The 20,914-nt window shown below is 41.0% G+C and overlaps 1 protein-coding gene across 2 annotated transcripts in view; it reads left to right on the forward strand.

The window, feature by feature from the left end:
• The window catches only part of JARID2 (jumonji and AT-rich interaction domain containing 2), a 334,461-nt gene that overhangs the window by 302,226 nt on the left and 11,321 nt on the right, over positions 1 to 20,914 (forward strand). For both annotated transcript variants that reach the window (XM_072603889.1, XM_072603890.1), the window contains 8 exons: positions 3,837 to 3,955; positions 4,418 to 4,488; positions 5,912 to 6,026; positions 10,713 to 10,818; positions 12,328 to 12,510; positions 13,621 to 13,751; positions 14,766 to 14,949; positions 18,953 to 19,060. In XM_072603889.1, coding sequence (XP_072459990.1) covers positions 3,837 to 3,955; positions 4,418 to 4,488; positions 5,912 to 6,026; positions 10,713 to 10,818; positions 12,328 to 12,510; positions 13,621 to 13,751; positions 14,766 to 14,949; positions 18,953 to 19,060 — 1,017 coding nt within the window. The remainder of the gene's footprint in view (positions 1 to 3,836; positions 3,956 to 4,417; positions 4,489 to 5,911; positions 6,027 to 10,712; positions 10,819 to 12,327; positions 12,511 to 13,620; positions 13,752 to 14,765; positions 14,950 to 18,952; positions 19,061 to 20,914) is intronic.

Raw genomic sequence — 20,914 nt, forward strand, 5'->3', positions numbered from 1 at the left:
GTGGTCTCCCGTGCAGTTGAGGTTATGAGAATGCCTTTTGAACACCACGCACTTTGGGCCACATGTATCTTGGGGCACAAATCTGTGTTCCCCACTCTTAGCACTGAGGGTACCATAAGGCTCTGGTTAGTGAGCTGGAGCTTATACTGCCTCACGCCCCATCAACCAAATTGTCAGTTGAGTCCTGATTCTGGAACACACATGGCCAGTGAGAGCAGGAGAGTTAGTGCCGTCACAGCTCAGCTTTCAGATCTCAGGTGGCATTTGTGGTACTGATGTTGGGGTAGGGGTGGAGGAAATAATTGGGATTTGTTAGCACTGCATTTTTGAGTGGCAAGTCATTGTGTCTGAGGGGTTGGAGGTAGAATAGGATAACAGTGAAATCATTTAATGGTGTTGACGGGGGAGGAATTGCATTACAACCCACAATACTGATGTTTCAGAATTAAGAATGGTGGCTGATGGGTGATTCTCCTTGTTTTTTCTCTCTGTCCTCTCCACTTTACTTGCAAAGTGGAGGATGTAAGAAATGTTAAAACAGTTTTTTGCCGGGCTCCTTTCAACTTGTGTGTGTCTCTTGGTTTTCCCAGGGAGTCTGGATTTTTTTTTTCTTGGCTCTAAATGTCTAGAGATGTCTACTACTCTTAATTTTTATTGATAATTTTTCTTTTTATGTCACTTACACATTCCCCTTTATTTTCCCCAGTACCTCTTCCCCAAGTGCCATTTACAAAAGAGAATAAAATGAAGGAATAAGACAAAAAAATTCAACAAAAATTATCAAGTGTTGACAGTTATATGTGATGTTCCACATTCATATATCAGTACCTACCACTTTTAACATTGACTGAAGTCTTCATCTCCTGCCTCCATGTTAATTCAGTGAAGTCTGTTCAGAACAAAGCAGTGTTGTTGATAGTAATGCAATGTCTTCTCCCTCAACTACAGCATTAAATGATTTCACAATGATCCTATCCCACCCCCATACTACCCAGGCATGTGGGTAGCAAGACTTGCGAATGTAGAGGGCCAGCAGTATAATCTATTGATTCTTTCCCTACAATGTGGGAATATTTAATTGAGGAAACCAAATTTGAACCGATTCAGTTTGAATCAAGGCCAGGTTTCTACTTTATTTTGTATGTCACATACAGTGAATTTGGATCTTTAAGAAAAAAAAGTACTGATGTCTATTTTGCCAAATAAAAGATATTGTTTAATATATACCCCCACGAATCTCCATTCAACAAAATAACATTTCATGAAGCAGCAATCCAAAGAACACGTTACTTTCCACTTTGACTTTGGTGCCAATCTTATCTGTTGTATTGTTGGCTTTTTACTTAGTCTCTCCCCTGCCCCCTTAGCCCCCCTCCCTTTCTTTTTTAGCTCCCCTCTACCAAGATTTAGGGAGGAGGTATCATCTTTTTCTTTGAAGGCTATTTGTCATTTTCATCCCACAACATTCACTTTTAATTGTTGTTCTCCATTTCTATTACTGTAATTGTTGTAATCATGTTTTCTTGGTTTCTTTTACTTTACTCTCCATTAGTTCACACGAGTCTTTTTAGGCTTCTCTGCATTCATCCACACCATCATTTCTTAGGGCGTGGTAATACTCCATTGGATTCATGTACCATAACTTTCTACCCCTTCCCCAATTAATGGACGTTTACTTTGTTCTTTTGCTACCGTTGAAAATGCTGCTGTCTATATTTTGTCCTCTCTTTAGTAAGATAGTCATCCACTTGATACTTGCTAAAGTGACTTGAAGCTCAATTTTACGTTGTAATGCCAAGTTTATATTATACTCACTTCCGTAAAAGGTATTAATATCTTGTAGATGTGTCTGGTATTTTCATCCTATATTGTCTTACCCAGCTTATTATGGAAGGTGATGTCGGGCCTCTGCCATGATAATTTCAAACATACAAAAAAAGTCTATAATGTGGGAAAAACTGAACGTGTGCCCCAAGAGGTTTGCCTGGCATCTCTCCTTCATTAGGATACTGCTTTACACTCATTAATATATGGAGTACATGGTGGGGGTATCTTCTTCACAGCTGATTATCTAAGGCTCTGTGATTGACCATCAACTGATGTCTCTATTATATACGTATATTTTTAGATTTTGTACCAAAATAAGTAAGGTTTGACATTTTTGCTTTGAATTTAAGAACCAAAATTACTTGTTGAACTTTCAAAGAAGCACAGAAGGGAAAAATGGTGTCATGTCACTATCACCCATTGGTTTCTCACATAGATCAGCATATGAATTATAATTATCTCAAGTCTACTGAAGGATCTCATTGGATCTGACCACTAGCGCAGGAAGCCTCCTGGGCTGTTGGCACAACATGACTAACAGTGCCAGTGATTCATCCTTTATCATACTTGAAGGAAGTAGAGTATGAACCTAAATTGGAGCAGGCAAAATTTCCAGATGAATTCTGGGTCATCATAATAGTCAGATGTGAACTCCTAAGAGGACAGATGAATTGTACTTCTGCTTTAGCATCTCTTGGTAAGATTACCCAAAGTATACTAGGTACCATGATAAATTAGTAAGATCTTGAGTTGCCTGGGATTTTTAGAAAAAATAGTTTCAGGTCCATTAGATACCTTTTAGGTCTTTCTATCAGACAAACCAAAGTTTTTTGCTATCACTGGTTTCCTAAAGTAATTCTTATTCTAATTATAAGAATAGCTGATGTGCTCTCCCACCACATTTAGCCAACATTTATCAAGCAGCTATTACATGCAAAAGAGTGGGCTAAATCTCACATTATTGCTTATCTCTAAGAATTCACAAAGATTAAAAAATTACATTAAACAAAATTGTGTGTGTGTGTGTGTATGTGTATACAGTGCATAAAGTTATTTATTTATTTCTTCTGTCTGTGATCACTTAACATCCAGAATTTCATGGCACATTTAATGAAACTTGGGGCAACCCTTTTGAGAACTATTGCTCTATAATCTTTATGAATTCATGTGGGCTCCCCTGCCACAGGTTAATTGCCTGGTGGGTAACCTTATGGTGCATGAGCCTCTTTGTATTAAACTAGGCTTTTCTTCAGATGACAGATGCCACAGTGTGTTGCCTGCCCTATACTTGATGGTCTTCCAATTTGGTACAGTCTGCTACATCACTTTGAGAACTTGGGATCTTTTCCATGCTGCAGAGGAGGCATCAGAGTAGAACTCAGAGTGGAAATAGTTGTACATAGACAGATAGCTGTAATACAAAGATAGAATATACAGGTATAAGAGAAATACCAAGTACTGTAGGAGAGTTCCTAAGGGAAGAAAGGATTACCTTCATCCAGGGCATTGGGCTGGTGTTAGCCAAGCCATAAAGTAGAGGACAGAATTTGAAATACAGAAATGAGGTCGCAGATTTGGGTGAGGAGACGTATCAGGGATAAGGGATGGTGTGATTGCTATTAGAATCAGGAAAGTTAGGGCATCTTTGTGGAGTTATGATTGGTCCGTTTATGTGAAGGGGAAAGTTGTATGAGATAAGATTGGGTCATGCTTGCTAGTCCATAATTGTGGAGTTCTTAAAGGTAAACTCTTAAAATGTTCTCCATTAATCAAATATACAAGGGAAGTAAATGGAAGTAAAATGTTGATTTTGTATATGTCAAAAATGCACAACGAATAATCCACTAAACTGTAAAATACAAATACTCAGCTACTAGTAAAGCTCTCATTTTCTGTTCTTTTATAAGGAAATGAGTCGTGGGCCATCTTTGCTTTCCTTAATGTTACTTTACAGATGAAGTGGACTGTTTGCCCCTCACTCTTTCCTCTGTTTCTGTTTTTGCCTGCAGCAAGAGTACTGGAAGTTAGTGGAACAGAAAGAATGCCATGTAGCAGTGCATTGTGGGAAAGTGGATACCAACACGCATGGAAGTGGATTCCCAGTGGGAAAATCAGAACCATTCTCAAGGTGCAGTTAGTTTTCTTCCTGTCTTGTTCTGATGAAATTCTAAGACTCTTCACCATCCTAAAGCTTGTCCAAAGTGAAATCCTTCTCTCATGCTCTAGTAGAGTAAGCACCTTTAGGGTGGGAGATGCTTTTTCCTTGTCTTTGTGTCCGCAGCACCTTGCACATACACAGATTTGGGAAGGGCTGGTGACTTCTACAGAGTGGGGACCTCCCAGTGTGGGAATTCCTTCTGCCATCACAGATAACCTCTCTAGGGTGTGCAGCATATAAGTCCTAATGAGCTGAAGTATTGGTAGATAAAAAACTAAGAAGTATAGTTTTCTTGACTCCAAATCCAGAACCTAAGCATGTTGTTATGTTGCCTGGAACACAGCACAAGGCTGGGCAGCCTTGATCTTTTTAGGTTTCTGTAAAGGCCCTGTTATGCACATTTGACTGAATCTTTATGATTTCCTTGGATAGGCACGGATGGAATCTTACAGTCCTCCCTAATAACACAGGATCCATCCTGCGTCACCTTGGTGCTGTTCCTGGTAAGCTAGATTCCTTTCTTGCTTTCTTTGGGGTTGTTTCCACTGTAGCTTGACAGGAAGGACATCTGTGCTTTCTCGGTGAAGTGTTCCCACAGCTGAGAGAATTCTGTCCAAAGGTCAGTCTAAGTCAGTTATTACAGGGATAGAGGGATAACATTTAGAGAGCTGACCATAAAAGTACTGCTGCAGATTCTACTGACCACGGTAGGAAGAGAGATTTGATGAAAATTTATAAACTAATGAAACAGGAGGTATGGATAGGAAGTTGTACCTGAAATTATTTATCAAATCTTGAAATTCTAAAACTCTGGAGATAGGGAGGTTGGGAAATAATTTAAATCAGGGATTTTTTTTTAAGCCAGAAATTGGGGTGAGTGGGAAGTGGGGGGGGGGGGGTGTATGTATGAACTTGAAATAAAAAAATCTTATTTCTCCTTGATCATTGTATCTCATTGTAATTGATTTCCTTTGTAATGCTATGCATTTTATTTTTTGTATTTAGAAATACTCTGAGAAAGAGTCCATAGGCCTTACCAGAGTGCCCAAGGGCTGATTATAAAAAAAGGTTGAGCTATTTTACCTTAAAGATTGAAATGGGTATTTTAAGATGAAGCCAAGATATATGAGGGTGCAGTTCATTCTCTTTAGATGCTCCTTGGATGGGGAAGGATTCAAGAAAGTTTTAGCTCCAGAGTGAAAGAGCTGTGCTGCCATCCTTGTGCAGAGGCAGAGTATGGTCCAAATGGACCATCTCTACTCCTATTACTTTCAGGAAGAAGCCCTCTCTGATTGCTTCACTTTTGAAAGTGGTATCTTACAACAAAGGTGATTTTTTTCCCCCTAATTTTTTCCCCTCAAGGCTTCAGAAAAGAACTTTGATTCCCCTTGACTTTTCTGCATCTGCCCTCATATATATATATATATATATATATATATATATATATATATATATATATATATATATATATATATATATATATATATATATATATATATATGTGTATTAGCTAATTGAGAAAATAATAAGAAGTTATTATCCTGCAGGTATCTCCTTCCAGGATTGGGGAACCTATTGTACCAACATGTGCTACTGGTCAGATCCTTGCTTTTTGTCTTTATAACAGTATCTGAGTGAAACTGTGTTTCTCCACTTCATAAAAATGAAGTGTTGTTTTTTTTTTCAGAAGAATCATGTAAGTTGTTTGTTGTCAATATGACATTTTCTTCTAAATGATGTTTTTGGAATGTCTTTTGTCTTTATCATTTCCCACCCTCTCTTATGGCAAAGCAAAGCAGGGAAAGTCCTGTTACAACAAGAAACCTTGTCTAATAGGGTGTACAATGTTCTGTCCCAGTATTTTCCCCAACTGCAAAATTTTATAACAATTCATATAAAAATTTATTTCCCACTCTTATGTTTTAGGAGTGACAATTCCCTGGCTAAATATTGGCATGGTCTTTTCTACCTCATGCTGGTCTCGAGACCAAAATCACCTTCCATACATTGACTACTTACACACTGGTGCTGATTGTATTTGGTGAGTATACCTGAGCCCTGTTTCCCTTTTTCTCTGTAGCTGTCCGTGGGCTCTGGGCAGCACAGCACATCTTCCCCTAGGAAGTATCTGACATGCAGGTTCATCTCTGTTGGAGGGTTCCTAGTGAGTTAGTCTCTTCTTTACATTAGGTTGATTCTTCATCTTGTCTCCTGGACCCACTCCTGATACCTCATCGGGTAGCTGAACTGGAGTTTTAGGGGCTAGCTGTATCCTGGTTGGGATAGACTTTTGTATCCTATTATAACTCTTCTTTCGAACTACAGGGATGAATTCTCTGTATATTTGGTTAATGTAGAGGGGCAAGCCTGCATCGAGAACTTCTGATTGTTTCCCTCTCTTTTCTTTGTGCTGCTTGGTCTTTAAAAATCTGCTTTTAGGGTCTTAAGGTCTGCGGACCCCCAGATGAACTTTATTTCAGGAGTAGCAAAGTTTTGTATGTCTTTAATGTTGCCATAGCATAACATATGAAAATACACTCTCCAGGCTATACCATTAGTCTTCTTACCAACTAGATGGTTTCTATTTGTAGAAGTAGATTAGTAGCTGTTTGTCAACCTGGCTTTTAAGACCCCAGTTCTTTGTAAACCTGATAAAATGATTGTGCAGAGTTACATTTTTCGTCCTGGAGAATCTCTGCTTCTTACCAAGAAGAGAGGAGTGTGTTTCCAGCATTGTCCCACTGGCTTCCCTAGATGTATGTGTGCGGCTGCACATTCTGTGTCTTTATCGCTGGCTGCTGTCTTCATTCAGGATCTGCCACGATGAATACTGATGAGGAGGTTTGGCTTTTGCTTGTGTGTTTGTTCATCAGTGGCAGATGGGAAATCATTGCAGATAGATGTTTTTAATACATGCACATGCCGTGTGCCGTCTTGTGTTCTTACAGTTGACCAGTCTACACATTATTCCGCAGTAACTATGTTATCAGCTTAATGGGTTGATTGAACAGTCTTTAAAAACAAACAAACAAACCTAAAAGTAATCTTCGAATGAGCTAGTGGCTCTGGGAAATAACTTTAAATTTCACTTTTTAGGTGGCAGGTTATAGTAAGCAATACCTTCCATATATGTGAATGATAATTTGAGAGAGCTCACGTGGAATGCCCATGGTTTTGTCGTTATTGTTTCAATAATTCTCTTAGGTTTTTATCAGGCATGAAGGGAGATGGTATTGAACGTCCTGCAGGATTGTTCTTTGATAGTGAGTGCCAGATTAAATAGCCTCCAGATTTTTCCATTGCATCCAATTTAAAGGACCAGATTGGGAATGGTAGGATAGAGAATGACAGGAGTGGCCAGCTTCTGACTAGCTGGGTAAGTACTGTTTCAATGTAAGGGGCTGCTCCTTCATTTAGGAGGCTCTAAGTGTGGTCCTATTTTTTTTTTTTTTTGGTGATACCCCTGGATATTGGAGGACCATTGTTCTACTCAGTGTCTTTTCCCCCTGGGGTTGCATCAGTATACACTCAGATGGCATGGGAGTAGGGACATTTTAGAGGATAGAATAGAATAACCCTTTGGCCTTCTATAACTGAGAAAGGGGGAGAAAAAAGATGTGATTAGAGTATTTTATGGTGTGTGGTTTTGCTTGAAACATATGATTTTGGTTAGAAACATGGTGGTTAAATCACAAATCAGTAACAGAAAATGTTGAAGTTAAAAATAACATTTAAAAAAAAGTTTAAGCATGGTGACTGGATACTCCTTTCACTCAGCAACTAAAACTGAATATGACCCTTATGAATAATGATGTCATCACAAGCACGTTGCCATATGGCCCTTTTAAAACTTGGACTCTGTCAGAAAGGCCTGTCCAGTGGTTTGAAGGAAAAGAGAGAATTGAAAACTTAGTTGTAAGCATTACATGTTTTCTTTCTTGAATCTCCAAGTAGAGAAGCTGGTGGAGTGTCCTAAAAGGGACCTGTGGAGGAAAGAAATTGACTTTCTGCCAAAGGCTGGGTTCCTTTTACTTCGCAGGCCCAGCAGCAATTCCATTTGTGTTGGCTTAGTCTGTTATCCGAAAGCACAACCATTGTCAAAGTAGACAGCAGGTTACTTTCGTGTGTTGGTGCCTTGCTCCTTTCCCCATCAGGAGCCAATGCAAACAGATCTTTGTATCCCAAGGCTCATCAGCATGTTCCTGCTGATACCCTGTGGGTGTGGTGATGTTTTATTTGAGGCTTATTAACATTCCTTATTCAAGTTCACCCTTTCACCTCTGCCCTCTGCCATGAGGGGAGTTTCCCTTTTTTCAAAACAAAGCACTGGGAAATTTTGAGGTTTTTGTTTTGGGTTATTTTTGTTGTGTTCAAAATTTGCAAAGTAAAAAGTTATACTAGTGATTTACAAAAATTTAGAGACTGACTGAATGAAAAGGGCATCTGTGTACATAGAGTGAATTGTCAGCACAGGGCTTATTCTGGTGACTTCTCCCTGAGTTAGTAATTCAGAATGGTGTGTTTTTGTTCTTGTATTTTGGTCAGTAACATTATTTCATGAAGTTTCACAGCTTCATAATTGAAGCATAGATTGGCATGCAAGGCCCTCTATAGTCTGACTCCCCAGCCATTTCTCCCATGTAGAAAACCGCAGTGTCATTAGTTATGACCATAATAAACCATGTGCATTCCATTGAGGTGACAAGGTGGATAAGGTGCAGAATTTGTGGAATCAGGAAGACCTGAGTTCAAATTAAGCCTCCGATACTCATTAGCTTTGTGGCTTTGGGTAAATCATTTAACTTTTGTCTGCCTCACTTTCCTTATCTCTAAAATGGGGATAATAATAGCACCTAGCATCCAAGATTTTTGTGAGGATCAAATGAGATATTTGTAAAGTGCTTTGCAAACCTGAAAGTGCTATAAAATGCTGTTATTATCATAGTGTTATCTACACACTTTTGGATATGCTGTTTATATCTGAAATTCCATTTAGCCTATCCCAGCCACTGTAGCCATAACACTCATTTCTTCCTCTAAACTCCTATATTCTTTATTGTGTCCACCAGTTTGGTACAACCATATTGTTTATAGTTACATATAATGTCTCCTTCCTTTTTCCTTAAATAGATTATTGGCCTCTTGCCTGTGTGGACATAAAAGTAGACCAGAGGTGTCGAACAGGCCAAATATAATTGAGAAATGTTTTTTTTTTTTAAATACAACATAGATAATGTTAATTTGTGGTTTTCTAAATCAATATGGGCCCTCCGGGATCTGTTTCTCTTTTGAGTTTGACACTTCCAGTATGGATTTTGCTTATGTGCAAAGTGCTTTACGTATACTTTTTATTTTTCAAGCCAAATAGAGGTCCTGTGTTTAGTAGGAAGTTTTTTCTTCCTAGTAGTGGTTTTCTTTTTCCCCTCCCATACTTGGATAATTGAGAGTCTTGTTCCTTCTTCCTTTAGCCAGAAAGGTATGTTTCTTTACTGAGTCTTGTCATATGTTTTTGTTTGCTAGGCTCTCTTTACTTTTTCTTAGAACAATATCTCATTGTCTCTGATACTCTAATACTCATTCCTTTATTATCCAACTGGAAGAGTTTTAGGGGAAGAAAATGATTTTTAGAAGTTAGAGCAAGATAGGAACGATTCCAAATTGAAATACAGTGTAATTGTGTAGCAAGACTGCTGAGCTCAGAGACCAGGGCCCTTGTCTCTCAGCAATGACTCTTTTCAAGCTGTGAGACCACAGATAAATCTTGAACTCCCTTTCTCCATTATAGAAGGAGGAGTAAGAATACTGGAATGAAGGGCCAGTCTTATGGTTGGTTGTTGCCTGGAAAGCGCTTTTTTTTTTTTTTAATATAAAGTCCAAAAGCACTGTATTAATATGAATTACTTTTGCTTTTCCTTCTCTTTGACAAAACCCTATCAGAGATATTCAAAGGAGAGCAACCCTTAAGTGTATAACGTGGATGTGATCCTGTTCTTTGCAGAACTCCTATTTGTGGTCTTTTAGAACTTCCTCTGAGATCTAGTTGGCCCTAGGAGATAATCGTGGATGGAGTGGCAAGGCACCTTGAGGTTTCCATATCTGATAGCCCCACTCCTGGACCACTTGCCCTTTCTTAAATGTGTGTGATCTCATCTCTTGCAGGCAAAAAGCATAGAATTCTGAGCCTGGGTAGTAGCCAAGAACTGAAGGAGGTAGAATCAGAGATTTTACCAGAGGCTGCTTGAACCTACAGATGTGTCTGTTTCTGATTTATAGGCGTTTTTAAACATCTGTTTCGAGTTTGAAAGCTTTTTGGCTTGCAGTGTAGGTCAGATATACATAAAAGATGAGCAATTTGAATCACTTGTGGGGCTGTGGCTTGGCTGAGTGCTTGGTGGAAGCCACTGAGATAGTCCTCCGGGAATTTATGGCATTGCTGTGTGAAAGGGGCCTGGGAGCTACAAGAATGAATTACCAAATGCTTTATTCTGGATCATGTGGAGCTCAGCTCATACGTCTGACTGTAGGGTTGTGTCCAAACAGTGCCCCTGCTCCTTGTGTTTGGAGGCAACTTTCCAGAAGAACTTGTTTTTGATTTCTTGTCTATACATTCAGCACAGGATAAATGGGCCCGGGTCTTGAGACAAAAGTTTGGGAATGCCAATTAAATGCCGTCATAAAATCTTTCCTCTTCTCTGTCTGTCTCTCTGTCTCTCTGTCTCTCTCTCAGGTATTGCATTCCTGCGGAGGAAGAAAACAAGCTCGAGGACGTGGTACACACCCTGCTGCAAGCTAATGGCACACCAGGGCTGGAAATGCTTGAAAGTAATGTGATGGTAGGTGCTAGCCCCACAACATGTTCCTTTTTTTCAGTACTGGGAGAGATGTTAAGTCTTTATTAAATTCACAGTTTTTGTTTTGTTTTAAATAGCAAACAGTTGTACGAGAAAGAAAGACAATTCATGTCAAGGGGGTCCTTTTGAGTCCTTAGGAGTTAAAAGTTGGTTTCACGTTTCTCTTACTTTGTAAACCTAGGCAGTTGAAGTACCTGTTGAGCCTTATAGCCTCATTAACTGTATTTTATTCTTCTCTGCCTTTCTTGTCTATTCTCCTCTTTGTCATACCCAGGTCTTGAGCTGTAGGTGCTGGGTGGTACCTCAGTGACTAATCCAGGCTTGGGGATATAGAGATCGATGACTGATGATTGTTCCTTTGAACCCATTTCCAGAAAGCAGGGGATGATGTTGAGGTTTTCCTGCTTTTCCTGATAAGTTCTTTTGCAAGTCTTGCTTCTAAAACTCATTTCCTTTTTTCTTGACTTCAGAGGGGAAATTTTCCTAAAGTGGGGGCTACAGAAGAGAACTCCACCTTGTTCTCTAAAACTACCACTTCCTGCCCTATAAAGCCACTTGGCCAACAGGTTCATATATGGCCTGGTATAGAATAACCACTTTGTTTTGTCACAGACCTAGAGGCAAAAACCAGGGACGTTTTATAAGGGAACTGGTGGGTCCAGATCACAGACAGTACACCTCCCAGGCAGAGAGTCAGTGGTCCCAGAGATCTTTGGCTGGCATAGATATGAGGAAACCTTTGGATCCCCAGACAGGAGAATTATGGAGGGGGCAGCATGGGATGTGAGAGAGATTTTGGGAATCAGGGGGTAAGGAAAGTCAAATTTTGACATCCCTTTCTATGTGTATATATGTTGTTTGATGAACTGAATTAAAAACATAAATGTGCAAATAGTTTAGACTTTAACATGTAGAATGGAAGTGCCTTCCCTTTGTTAATTATTTCCTTTTTATCCCCAGATAGTTTGCTCTCTATGCATTTGTTTGCATGTTGCCTTCCCCTTTAGTTGGAAGCTCCGTGGGGGCAGGTCTGTTTGTATCCCTAGTGCTGCGCCCAGTGCCTGGCACACAAAGCAGCAGCTGCTTAGTAAGTGTTGATTGATTGATATTTGTTGCCATCTTCATGTTTTTAGCAGTAAAATTTTATTGGCTTTTTGAGAAAATATTTTTTTCTCAAATTAAGAAACCAAAATCTTTTCTCTAAACTGTAAGCCATTGAGGCCTTGGGAAGAGTGACAAGTTCTCTCTCCTCTAGGGGAAGCAAGGACCACCCTCCACACTTGCCCTGAGAGATAAGATAGGTAACCATTTTTAAAGACCTCCTGTCCCTGTCAGAGGTTGAAAGTCATCGTTAGCATTTTAAAGAAGTGTCCCCCAGTGTTTGCTTTGTTAGACCTGCCTGGTGAGAATAACTTTGCTTCTCTCCCTCCCTTCCTTCTTTCCCTCCTTCCTGAAGGAATCTTCACCATTTTCCTCCTTGCTTCTCCCTAGATCTCCCCAGAGGTGCTGTGCAAAGAGGGGATCAAGGTGCACCGTACTGTGCAGCAAAGTGGTCAGTTCGTCGTCTGCTTTCCAGGCTCCTTTGTGTCCAAAGTGTGCTGTGGCTACAGCGTTTCTGAAACTGTGCACTTTGCTACCACCCAGTGGACAAGTATGGGCTTTGAAACGGCCAAGGTACAGAATAACTCTTAGAATGGACTCCAGATTCGATTCTCTCATCTTCCTTCTCTTCCCTTCATATGTGTATTATATGCGTGTCCATGTCCCCCCAAACACTCCCGAAGACTCCAAGATAGCCATTCTACCAAAAGAAGATTGTTTTGTGCCTTCAAAAAAAAAAAAGAAAAGAAAGCACAGTTCTTTGGCTTTTCTGGGTTTAAGGCTAAATGTTTGGTATAACTTTAATCAGCATGTAGTTTGAAAAGACCTCAGTATAGCAATTATACTACAACCCCTCCAGTCACTTTCAGGATCAAATACAAAATGCTCTGTTTGGCATCCAGAGCTGTTTGTAAGCCAGACCCTTCTTACCTCGCCAGACTTCTTGCACCTTGCTCTCTGACATGTTCTCTTGACCTGCTCCTGGCATTGGCATTCTCTCTGGCTAAAATGTGCTCTGCTGTGCTCGGCAGAGTGGCCTTCCCAGCTTTCTTTAAGTCCCAACTCAAATCCTATCTTTTATAGGAAGCCTTTCCTAGCTCCTCAATTCTAGTGCCTTTCCTCTGTTAAAAATTTCCCATTTATCCTGTCCATAGCTTGCTTTGTGTATATTTGTCAGCTTTTTTCTTCGCCACTGATTGTGATCTCCTTGAAGGCAGGGACTGTCTTCTTGCCTATTTTGTATCCTTAGCACCTGGCACATAGTAGGTACTTAATAAATATTGATTGATTAGATTAATTGATCCTCAAGGAACAGTCTATGGGAAAGCTGTTTTATCTTTGACATTTTAAAATTTTAGAACAGTAGTAGGCTTCTGCAGTGATGTGATTTTACCTAAAGCATAGATCTATTAATTCTAGGTCATATTCTTTCCCACTGGAAAGTTCATTAGAAAAATTATATCTATCCCTTTTTAATTCTTTACATTAATCCTAATTGCACTTCTAGTTTGTATTTCTGCCAATTCACTTTAAAAAAAAGTCCCATTGTCCCTAAATCTTTTCTACCATTGTCTAGCACCCATTTCCTCAAAAGCAACACCAACCAAAACACCACCCAACAACTCCAAAAATCATACCACATAAACCAGTACAGGCCCATATTAACACAATCGTTTCTTTCAGGAAATGAAACGTCGCCACATAGCCAAGCCATTCTCAATGGAGAAGTTACTCTACCAGATTGCAACAGCAGAAGCAAAAAAAGAAAATGGTCCCACCCTCAGTACCATCTCCGCCCTTTTGGATGAGCTCAGGTAATCCAGATGTTAGGTTCTTCTCCTTACACCACTAGAGTGCCTTAGAGTGGCTCAGGGGCTAGAGAGTCATGAGTGATTTGCCACTAGAGTCAAAGCTAGTGAGTTGCTGTGGGGCCAGCCGTCTGGCAGCCCAGCTGTATGGCACCAACACCACCTTGAGTGTGCTGATTCCTTCATGTGTGAAATCCCTGACCTCTGGTACCATCAGGCTGTTCTTAAAACATCAAGGTTGGCTTTGGTGGCTTTTTTCTGAAGATGATTATAGATTTTTACTGTGATGGAACTTTTTTCTCCTTCCTTTTTCTTTGGTGGTAAGAGTCAGAATTTCCTGATATCACTGAGACATTAACCCCCTCTGTGAGGGAATGAATGGAATGGTGGCCTTGCACCCCCTGTCTCCACCAGGTCTTGGTGATTTTCCTTATGATGGACATTTCAAAGCAGGAAAGAGATGCATGGCATCAAAGGGTTGGCATTATGTGCGGTAGAAAGTGAAGAGGTCCTAGGGAAAGTGAACAGACCTCATGGTTATCAGTAACACACCCTGCACCAGCTCCTAGTGATCTGGCTGAACTTTTTTGTTCCACAGTGGAATAAGGACCTCACTTTGCAAAAATTGAGGTTAAATAAATTATTTGAGAATGTGATTGTGTTGCTTGGCTTCCTGTATAATCCTTTTCTCTTTTCCCCTGCTATGTAGCATCGCTCTCTCTCTCTCAAGGGGGAGACACAACTGGTTGGTGCTGATTGGTAGACAATGGATTTGGACAGGTGTCGATTGAACATTTGCTGATGAAATCTACAAATAGTTTGTTAAATCCAAGCATTGATATGAAGTTAAAAAGGAGGAAGGAAAAAAAAACCTAACTTACCTGTACATGTGTTTGTTAAATGTTGTATTAGAGCAAATCAGGTTTATCATGTTAACTTTGAAAGCTGGGGAGAAGATGGGCCCCTTGAATAAAGGAGGACTTACTCATGAGCATATGACTTTTTCTTGTTTTCGGACAGGGATACAGAGCTAAGGCAACGAAGGCAGCTTTTCGAAGCTGGCCTCCATTCGTCTGCACGCTATGGCAGCCATGACAGCAACAGCTCAGTGACGGATGGGAAGAAAAAGCCTCGAAAGTGGCTGCAGTTAGAGACTTCAGAGAGGCGGTGTCAGATCTGTCAGCACCTGTGCTACCTTTCCATGGTGAGGAGGCTGGCTGTGGCCATCCCCAGCTCCAACGTGCTTTCCTTCTGTCTGCTGAGCTTGGTGCTGCTGGCTTTCGCCGCAGGTTTCATGGCTTTGAGTCCTAATTGGGCCCTCCTTCACCTCTGCTCGCCAGTCCTTTGCTTCCATTCTCCTTGAATCAAGTTTGCATATTTCTGGGGTCTGAGCTAGACATTTCGTCTTCTCTTCAAGCCATTTCTATTCTTCCACTCTAGATAACATTACCTTCCTATTTTACTAATAACATTGTGACCAGTCACCAAGTTTATTCAATTTCTTTCTTCTTTCTGGTGGCCTTGCTTTATCAGTCATTGCCCTTTCTGTCGCTTCTTTAGCCTCTCTCTTTCTGATGGGGCTTTCCATTTTTCCTGTGTTCTTGACTCTCTCCTGTCTTTTAAAAGAAAGAAACACCTCAAAAATCATCATCTCTTTGTCCTGATGCCCAAGCCCCTCTGATTTCTATCCTAGCTCTCTCCATCCTTTTATCAACAAACTGGAAAGAGTCTGCACTCAGCACCTCTTCTTTGTAACCTTTCTCCCCCCATTGACTCCCTAGGCTGTATTCCATTCCTAGTCCTCTACTAAAGCTGCTATCAGTTCAATAGTGATTTTGTCAATAACACTGGAAGAATTTGACCCACAAAAGTGGTGAGCTCACCTTTGTGAAGTGTTTAGTCAGCAGGTGCATGTTGGCCTGTTAGGGACATTGTATGAAGAATTTCTGTATTGGTTGAGAAGCTGGCAGACATGATAGTCTCCTTCAGCTCTTGAGATTCTGTCGTGTTTCCAGGAAGTAACTATAATGGCCCAGTCTCTGTCCTCATCCTCTGAATCTTGGTAGAATTTGACACTGACTGCTTCTTGTTGAAAGGTCCTTCTCTGGGTTTGTAGAGTACCATGTTCTTCTGGCTTTGTCCTTCTCTGTTGCCCATTTTTTGCCATCCTGTGTGTGTGCGTGCATGTGTGCATGCATGTATGTGTGTTGTCAACGTTTCATGTAGATGATTACCAAGTCTATGTCTCAAGCATTAGCCTTTTTTCCTATCTACACTCCCACTTTTTTGAATGGCCTGAGTTTTCAGTTTATCAACATCCTTACAACCAAGCAAACCTGATTGGTAATTCTATTTCTGCCTCAATTTCAAATACTAGCTCACATTTCTATAGTGCTTCTAAGGGCTTTCTTCTCAACAAGTTAAACAAGTGCTTTTCTCTTGGAGATAGATGATTGAAAGACTTAGCATTCCTATTGTAAGGATAAGGGAATTGTGGTTTTGAAGGCACCAGTGACTTCTGAGGGTAAATAATTAGTAAGTAGAGACAGTGGGCTTGAATGAACCCAATGATCTTTCTGGTACATCACTCCTTTGCCTTTTAACTTTTTAGGCTGGTTAATTAAGGAATTGATTCCTTCATCTGAAGAGGTGATGGAAAAGTGCTTTGCCTTCCACCTCTTTCAGTTCTACCATTTCTTCTACAACTTCTTGGTTGAAACATTAGGAAAATGGGAGGAGCTTGTGATTTGAAATCAGTCCATTTTCAGCTGGGGCCTAACCATGGGCAAATAACTATCTTTAGCTATCTTTGCAGTTAAATGAGACTTTGGATGGACTTGAACTAGCCAGGTAATAGATGAGGATATATCTTTTAACCTTCTGGTTCATTTGATTTAAGTCCCTTTAGGGTAGAAAGACACAATTATTGGCTCTTCTTTCATAATAAAACCTAGATCAAACTCAAATAGAAACACATCCCACCTGCCATATATTGACTTTGGAAAACTATAAATTCACATTATTTTCAATTTTGTTACATATTTCCCAATCACATTTCTGTCTGGTTCCATATTGCACATGTAACATAGAACCTCTGACCTAGAACACAACACATTTATTTAGAAGCTTATGCTCTGTTTGTGTCTGTGTATGAGTGAGTATGACAAATGGGTTATTTTAAAATCATTGCTGGGGCATAATTTGTTTTAGGATACCTAGAATCTAATACTTTCTCTTCCTGGCTATTCTCCTAGTGTCCTAGAATCTCAGAGCTAGAAGGGAATCAACTACAAATAGACATTTAGGCTGATCCACATCCAAACAATAATCCCCTGTAAACTATCCACAGGAGTTCATCAGACCTCTACTTCAGGTCTGGGGTAACTGATGGCTTCCCAAAGCAGCCCATACCACTTTGGCTATCTCTGATTGTTTGGAATTTTTGCCCTTGATTACCCATGAATTCATCCCTTTGAAACTTCCATCTATGAATTCTAGCCAAAAAAGGCTGATAATGTCTCTTCCATTTGACCGTCTTTCAAATTGTTGAGGATTATTTGTGTTTCTTCTAAAACTTTCCTTTTCAGGGCTAGATATCCTCAGCTTTCTCAACAGTCCTTAAGTGGCATGATTGACTTTGAAGGTGACAGCAGTTTATTGGTGGCCTTTGTGAAATGCGGTTTCAGTTGTAGCGATGTTGCAGATGTGTCCTGATCAGGGTTGAATGTGATGGGTCTTCCACCTACTCCATGCCTATGTTAATATATCCTCAGATTGCATTATTGTTTTGGGATGATTATATCATAGTTTGGAACACATGATTTATAGAGCTTAGTGTAGTCCAGCCATAATTCAGGTGTTTTTGTTTGTTTGTTTTTTTCATATAATCTGTTTTTAGGCAAGTTTTTCTCCATACAGTTGATTTTTTTTCTCCTTAAACCCAAGAATAAAATTTTATATTCATCCATATTAAATTTTATCTTACTAGATTTGGCCCATTTTTCTAACCTGCTTCTTTTAGGGAGTCCGTTGTTATTTACAATGTTAGTTGTTTTCCATTTCATCTATAAGTTGATATACAGTTCATTAGTATCTCAAATCATTGACTTAAAATGGTGACAAGAGTAGAGCCAAAGACTGAGGGGTTTAAACGTACATATGCAGTCTTGTAAAATTCTTACTTGCATGTGAACTTCTCTGGACAGAATTCATCAGCCTCCCCAGGATTACCAGTGCCTCAGATGATAAAATAGTCACTGATTTCCTCAAAGGAGTTGATGTCCATGAATCTGTGGGCTGTCATTTCTGACCTTTGGAGATGATGCCCAGGGCAACACAGAAATTGGTTTTCCATTTTAAAATAACTCCTGGGCATTATCACCTGCCATTTGGAATTGAACCCAACTTACAGGATGATTTGTCACCCATTGCAGTGCCTTGCACATAGTAGGTACTCAGTAGTAACTTGTTGACTGATTACTTATATTGATGGGAATGCATAGAAAACAAGCAGTAAGTAAGTTGGCAGTTACGCTTCTTGGGAATGCTTGGTGCTAGCATTCTTCTTTCCTTCCATCCTACAGAAATGCTCTGCACTCATTCATCTGGAACCTTCTTAAGATGAGGGCTTGGTTTGGGAATGAGGTTGGGAGGAGCAGACAAGGGAATAAACTATAAGGCAATGTGGTATCACTGATAGTATTGTAGATGGGAGAAGATAGGGACGTTACAGGCTTTCTGATCTCTCCCTCCATTTACAAATGAGGAAAATTGAGGTGACTTGGCAGGGTCACCCAGTTAAGTGACAGAGGACCGTGATCCATGACACTGTATTGTTTGTCAGTGTTGAGATGAACTCTCTCCTAGAAGTCACTAGTAGATAGTAGTGACCTGGCTCCTGGCCACAGACTTTCTATTTCCTTATTGCGTGACCTTGACCAGTTTGCTTCACTTCTCTGACCCTGTGTTCTCATCTGCTGAGTGGGGGTGATGGGGTTTTCCTTCCCTGCATCATCACTTTCTTGGGTGGGTCCATACAGTTAATGTAAGTAGAGACACTTTTTAAGTAGTAAAGGGATTATTTGTATTTCTTAGGGGATGCAGAGGGTGTATGGATGCAGGTTAAGATTCAGAGCTGTCTCCTGACAGCATCTTCTTTCACTTACCCTCCTCTTCACGACCTGATCTGATCCTCCCGTACCTTTCAGGTTGTACAAGAAAATGAAAATGTCGTCTTCTGCCTGGAGTGTGCACTGCGCCATGTGGAGAAACAGAAATCCTGTCGGGGACTGAAATTAATGTACCGCTATGATGAGGTCAGTACTGGGCAACTTGTGCTCCTGGGGGCTTCTGTCGCCTACTTGGAAGGAGGGCTGAAGGCATGGGGATCTGCGCCTGCCATTGGCCACTTTGTACACCTGCATATGCTTGCAGATGGGATGGAGAGGAGGCCCATGCCAAGGAGGAACAGTTCATAGCTTGTAGGTGTGTCCATGGGGAGTGGTGGTGGGTCTCTAGAAAGATCACCGTGCATGCTCATTGAAAACTGTGACTTAACTTACCCTCCTTTCCGCTTCATGGAAAGACCTCTTTTTAGGTGTTTGCCTTGATGTGGTCCAGTTTTAGGCTGTGATTATGACTCATGGTAATTCCAAGCATTTCCTCTCTGGGTAGCAGTTGGGGAGGGAAGCTGCTGCCTGCTGTGTGGCAGTAGAAGTACAGGACTTGGCGTCAGAATCCGCAAGTTGAAATCTCTGTTCGCTTCACTCCCCTGCTGGCCTCAGTCTCTTCATCTGGAAATTGATGGGGTTGGACTTGATGACTTCAGAAGGTCCTGTCCAGCTCTAAATCTGTGGTCTTCTGATGCTGTGTGACCTTCGGGGGCCTCAGTCAGCTTCATTATAGAGTGACCAATCTGGACCAGATGGTGTGTCCCGTTCTGAGGCTGTGCGCACTTCTGGGCCCTCAAGGACTCCATGTCTGCTGCAGTCATGCCCTCTCCACCAGCCCTGTGGCACAGAAGCAGGAATGTGGGGCTGGCGCTCAGAGGGGTTTGGTTCTCATGCTGACCACCCCGTGCTGGCTGGGCTGCATTGGCCAAGGGTGACCCTGCAGCTCCTGAGAGCCTCTGCGTGTATACGTCTGCTGATGGGGCCCTCACCATCGCACAGGGCTCACCTATTCCCTTTTTTGCATAACTCTAATCATTAAGAAATTCTTCCTCATATTGGACAACAGAACAAGCCTGCTTCTCTTTCTTTGGTAGCTCTTTATTTAAAGACCACTGTCCTTCCCAGTCAAACCAAACTGTTGTCTATGTGATTTAGAACAATCCAGATTGCTTGTTCTGCATACACTGCATGTGGAGAAATCTGAAACAACTCTGGGATTTCTGTCTAAGTTTCCAGCTCTGCAGTTTTCCTTTGTCAGTGCTTCTTCCAATGCTGCACAGGCACTGCCACTGGCTTAGCTGCTAGCTGAGCTCAGCCTCTCCCTCATGGATGCTTCACCTGTGACCTGTGGTGCCCCGGGACAGAGGATGGGAGGGAAACTCGGCTTTCTGTGTGCATAACAGGCTTCAAGGTGGTCAAGCCACCATTCAGGCTCTCGCTCTTGGGAAATAATCGGGGAACTGTCTGGTCTGGGCGATGTTTGGATTCCTCGACTGGGTCAGACACACAGGTGTGGGAAGGCCCCAGTGGAGCGGATGAGCTCACAACAGGCCCACTTTGCAGAGCGTTGCCAGTGAGTACAAATAACTTGGAAGAAGGAGGGTCAGGGATGAGGCAATGGGAGTGGAAAGAGTTTTCTGTTTCCTCTGGCTGAGAAACAAATATCCCTATATGTTTATTAATTCAGCTTCCAAAGTGGCGTTTTCAGCACTAGAGCTTAGCTATTCTGGAGTGTCCTGTCCAGAAATTCTTTGCATTTAAGACAGATAAACACCATGTGTGAAAGCATGATGATTCTAATATTTGGAGTATTTCCCCTACCATCAACCCCCACCCCCATTTCTCCCTTTTAGTTTAGATTTTGGGTAGAATTCAGGAATGTACTTTGAAGTACAGCCCTTGTATTGAATGCTGTTCACTTTTCTCTTAATTAGTGGAAAAATACAGGAGCCCTCTTGTAGCCAGAACTCCCTCCTGGGCTTTGGGTTAGGCCTCTGA

This window comes from Notamacropus eugenii, chromosome 4 (genome assembly GCF_028372415.1).
Source record: "Notamacropus eugenii isolate mMacEug1 chromosome 4, mMacEug1.pri_v2, whole genome shotgun sequence".
In the NCBI taxonomy this organism is placed as follows: Eukaryota; Metazoa; Chordata; class Mammalia; order Diprotodontia; family Macropodidae; genus Notamacropus; species Notamacropus eugenii.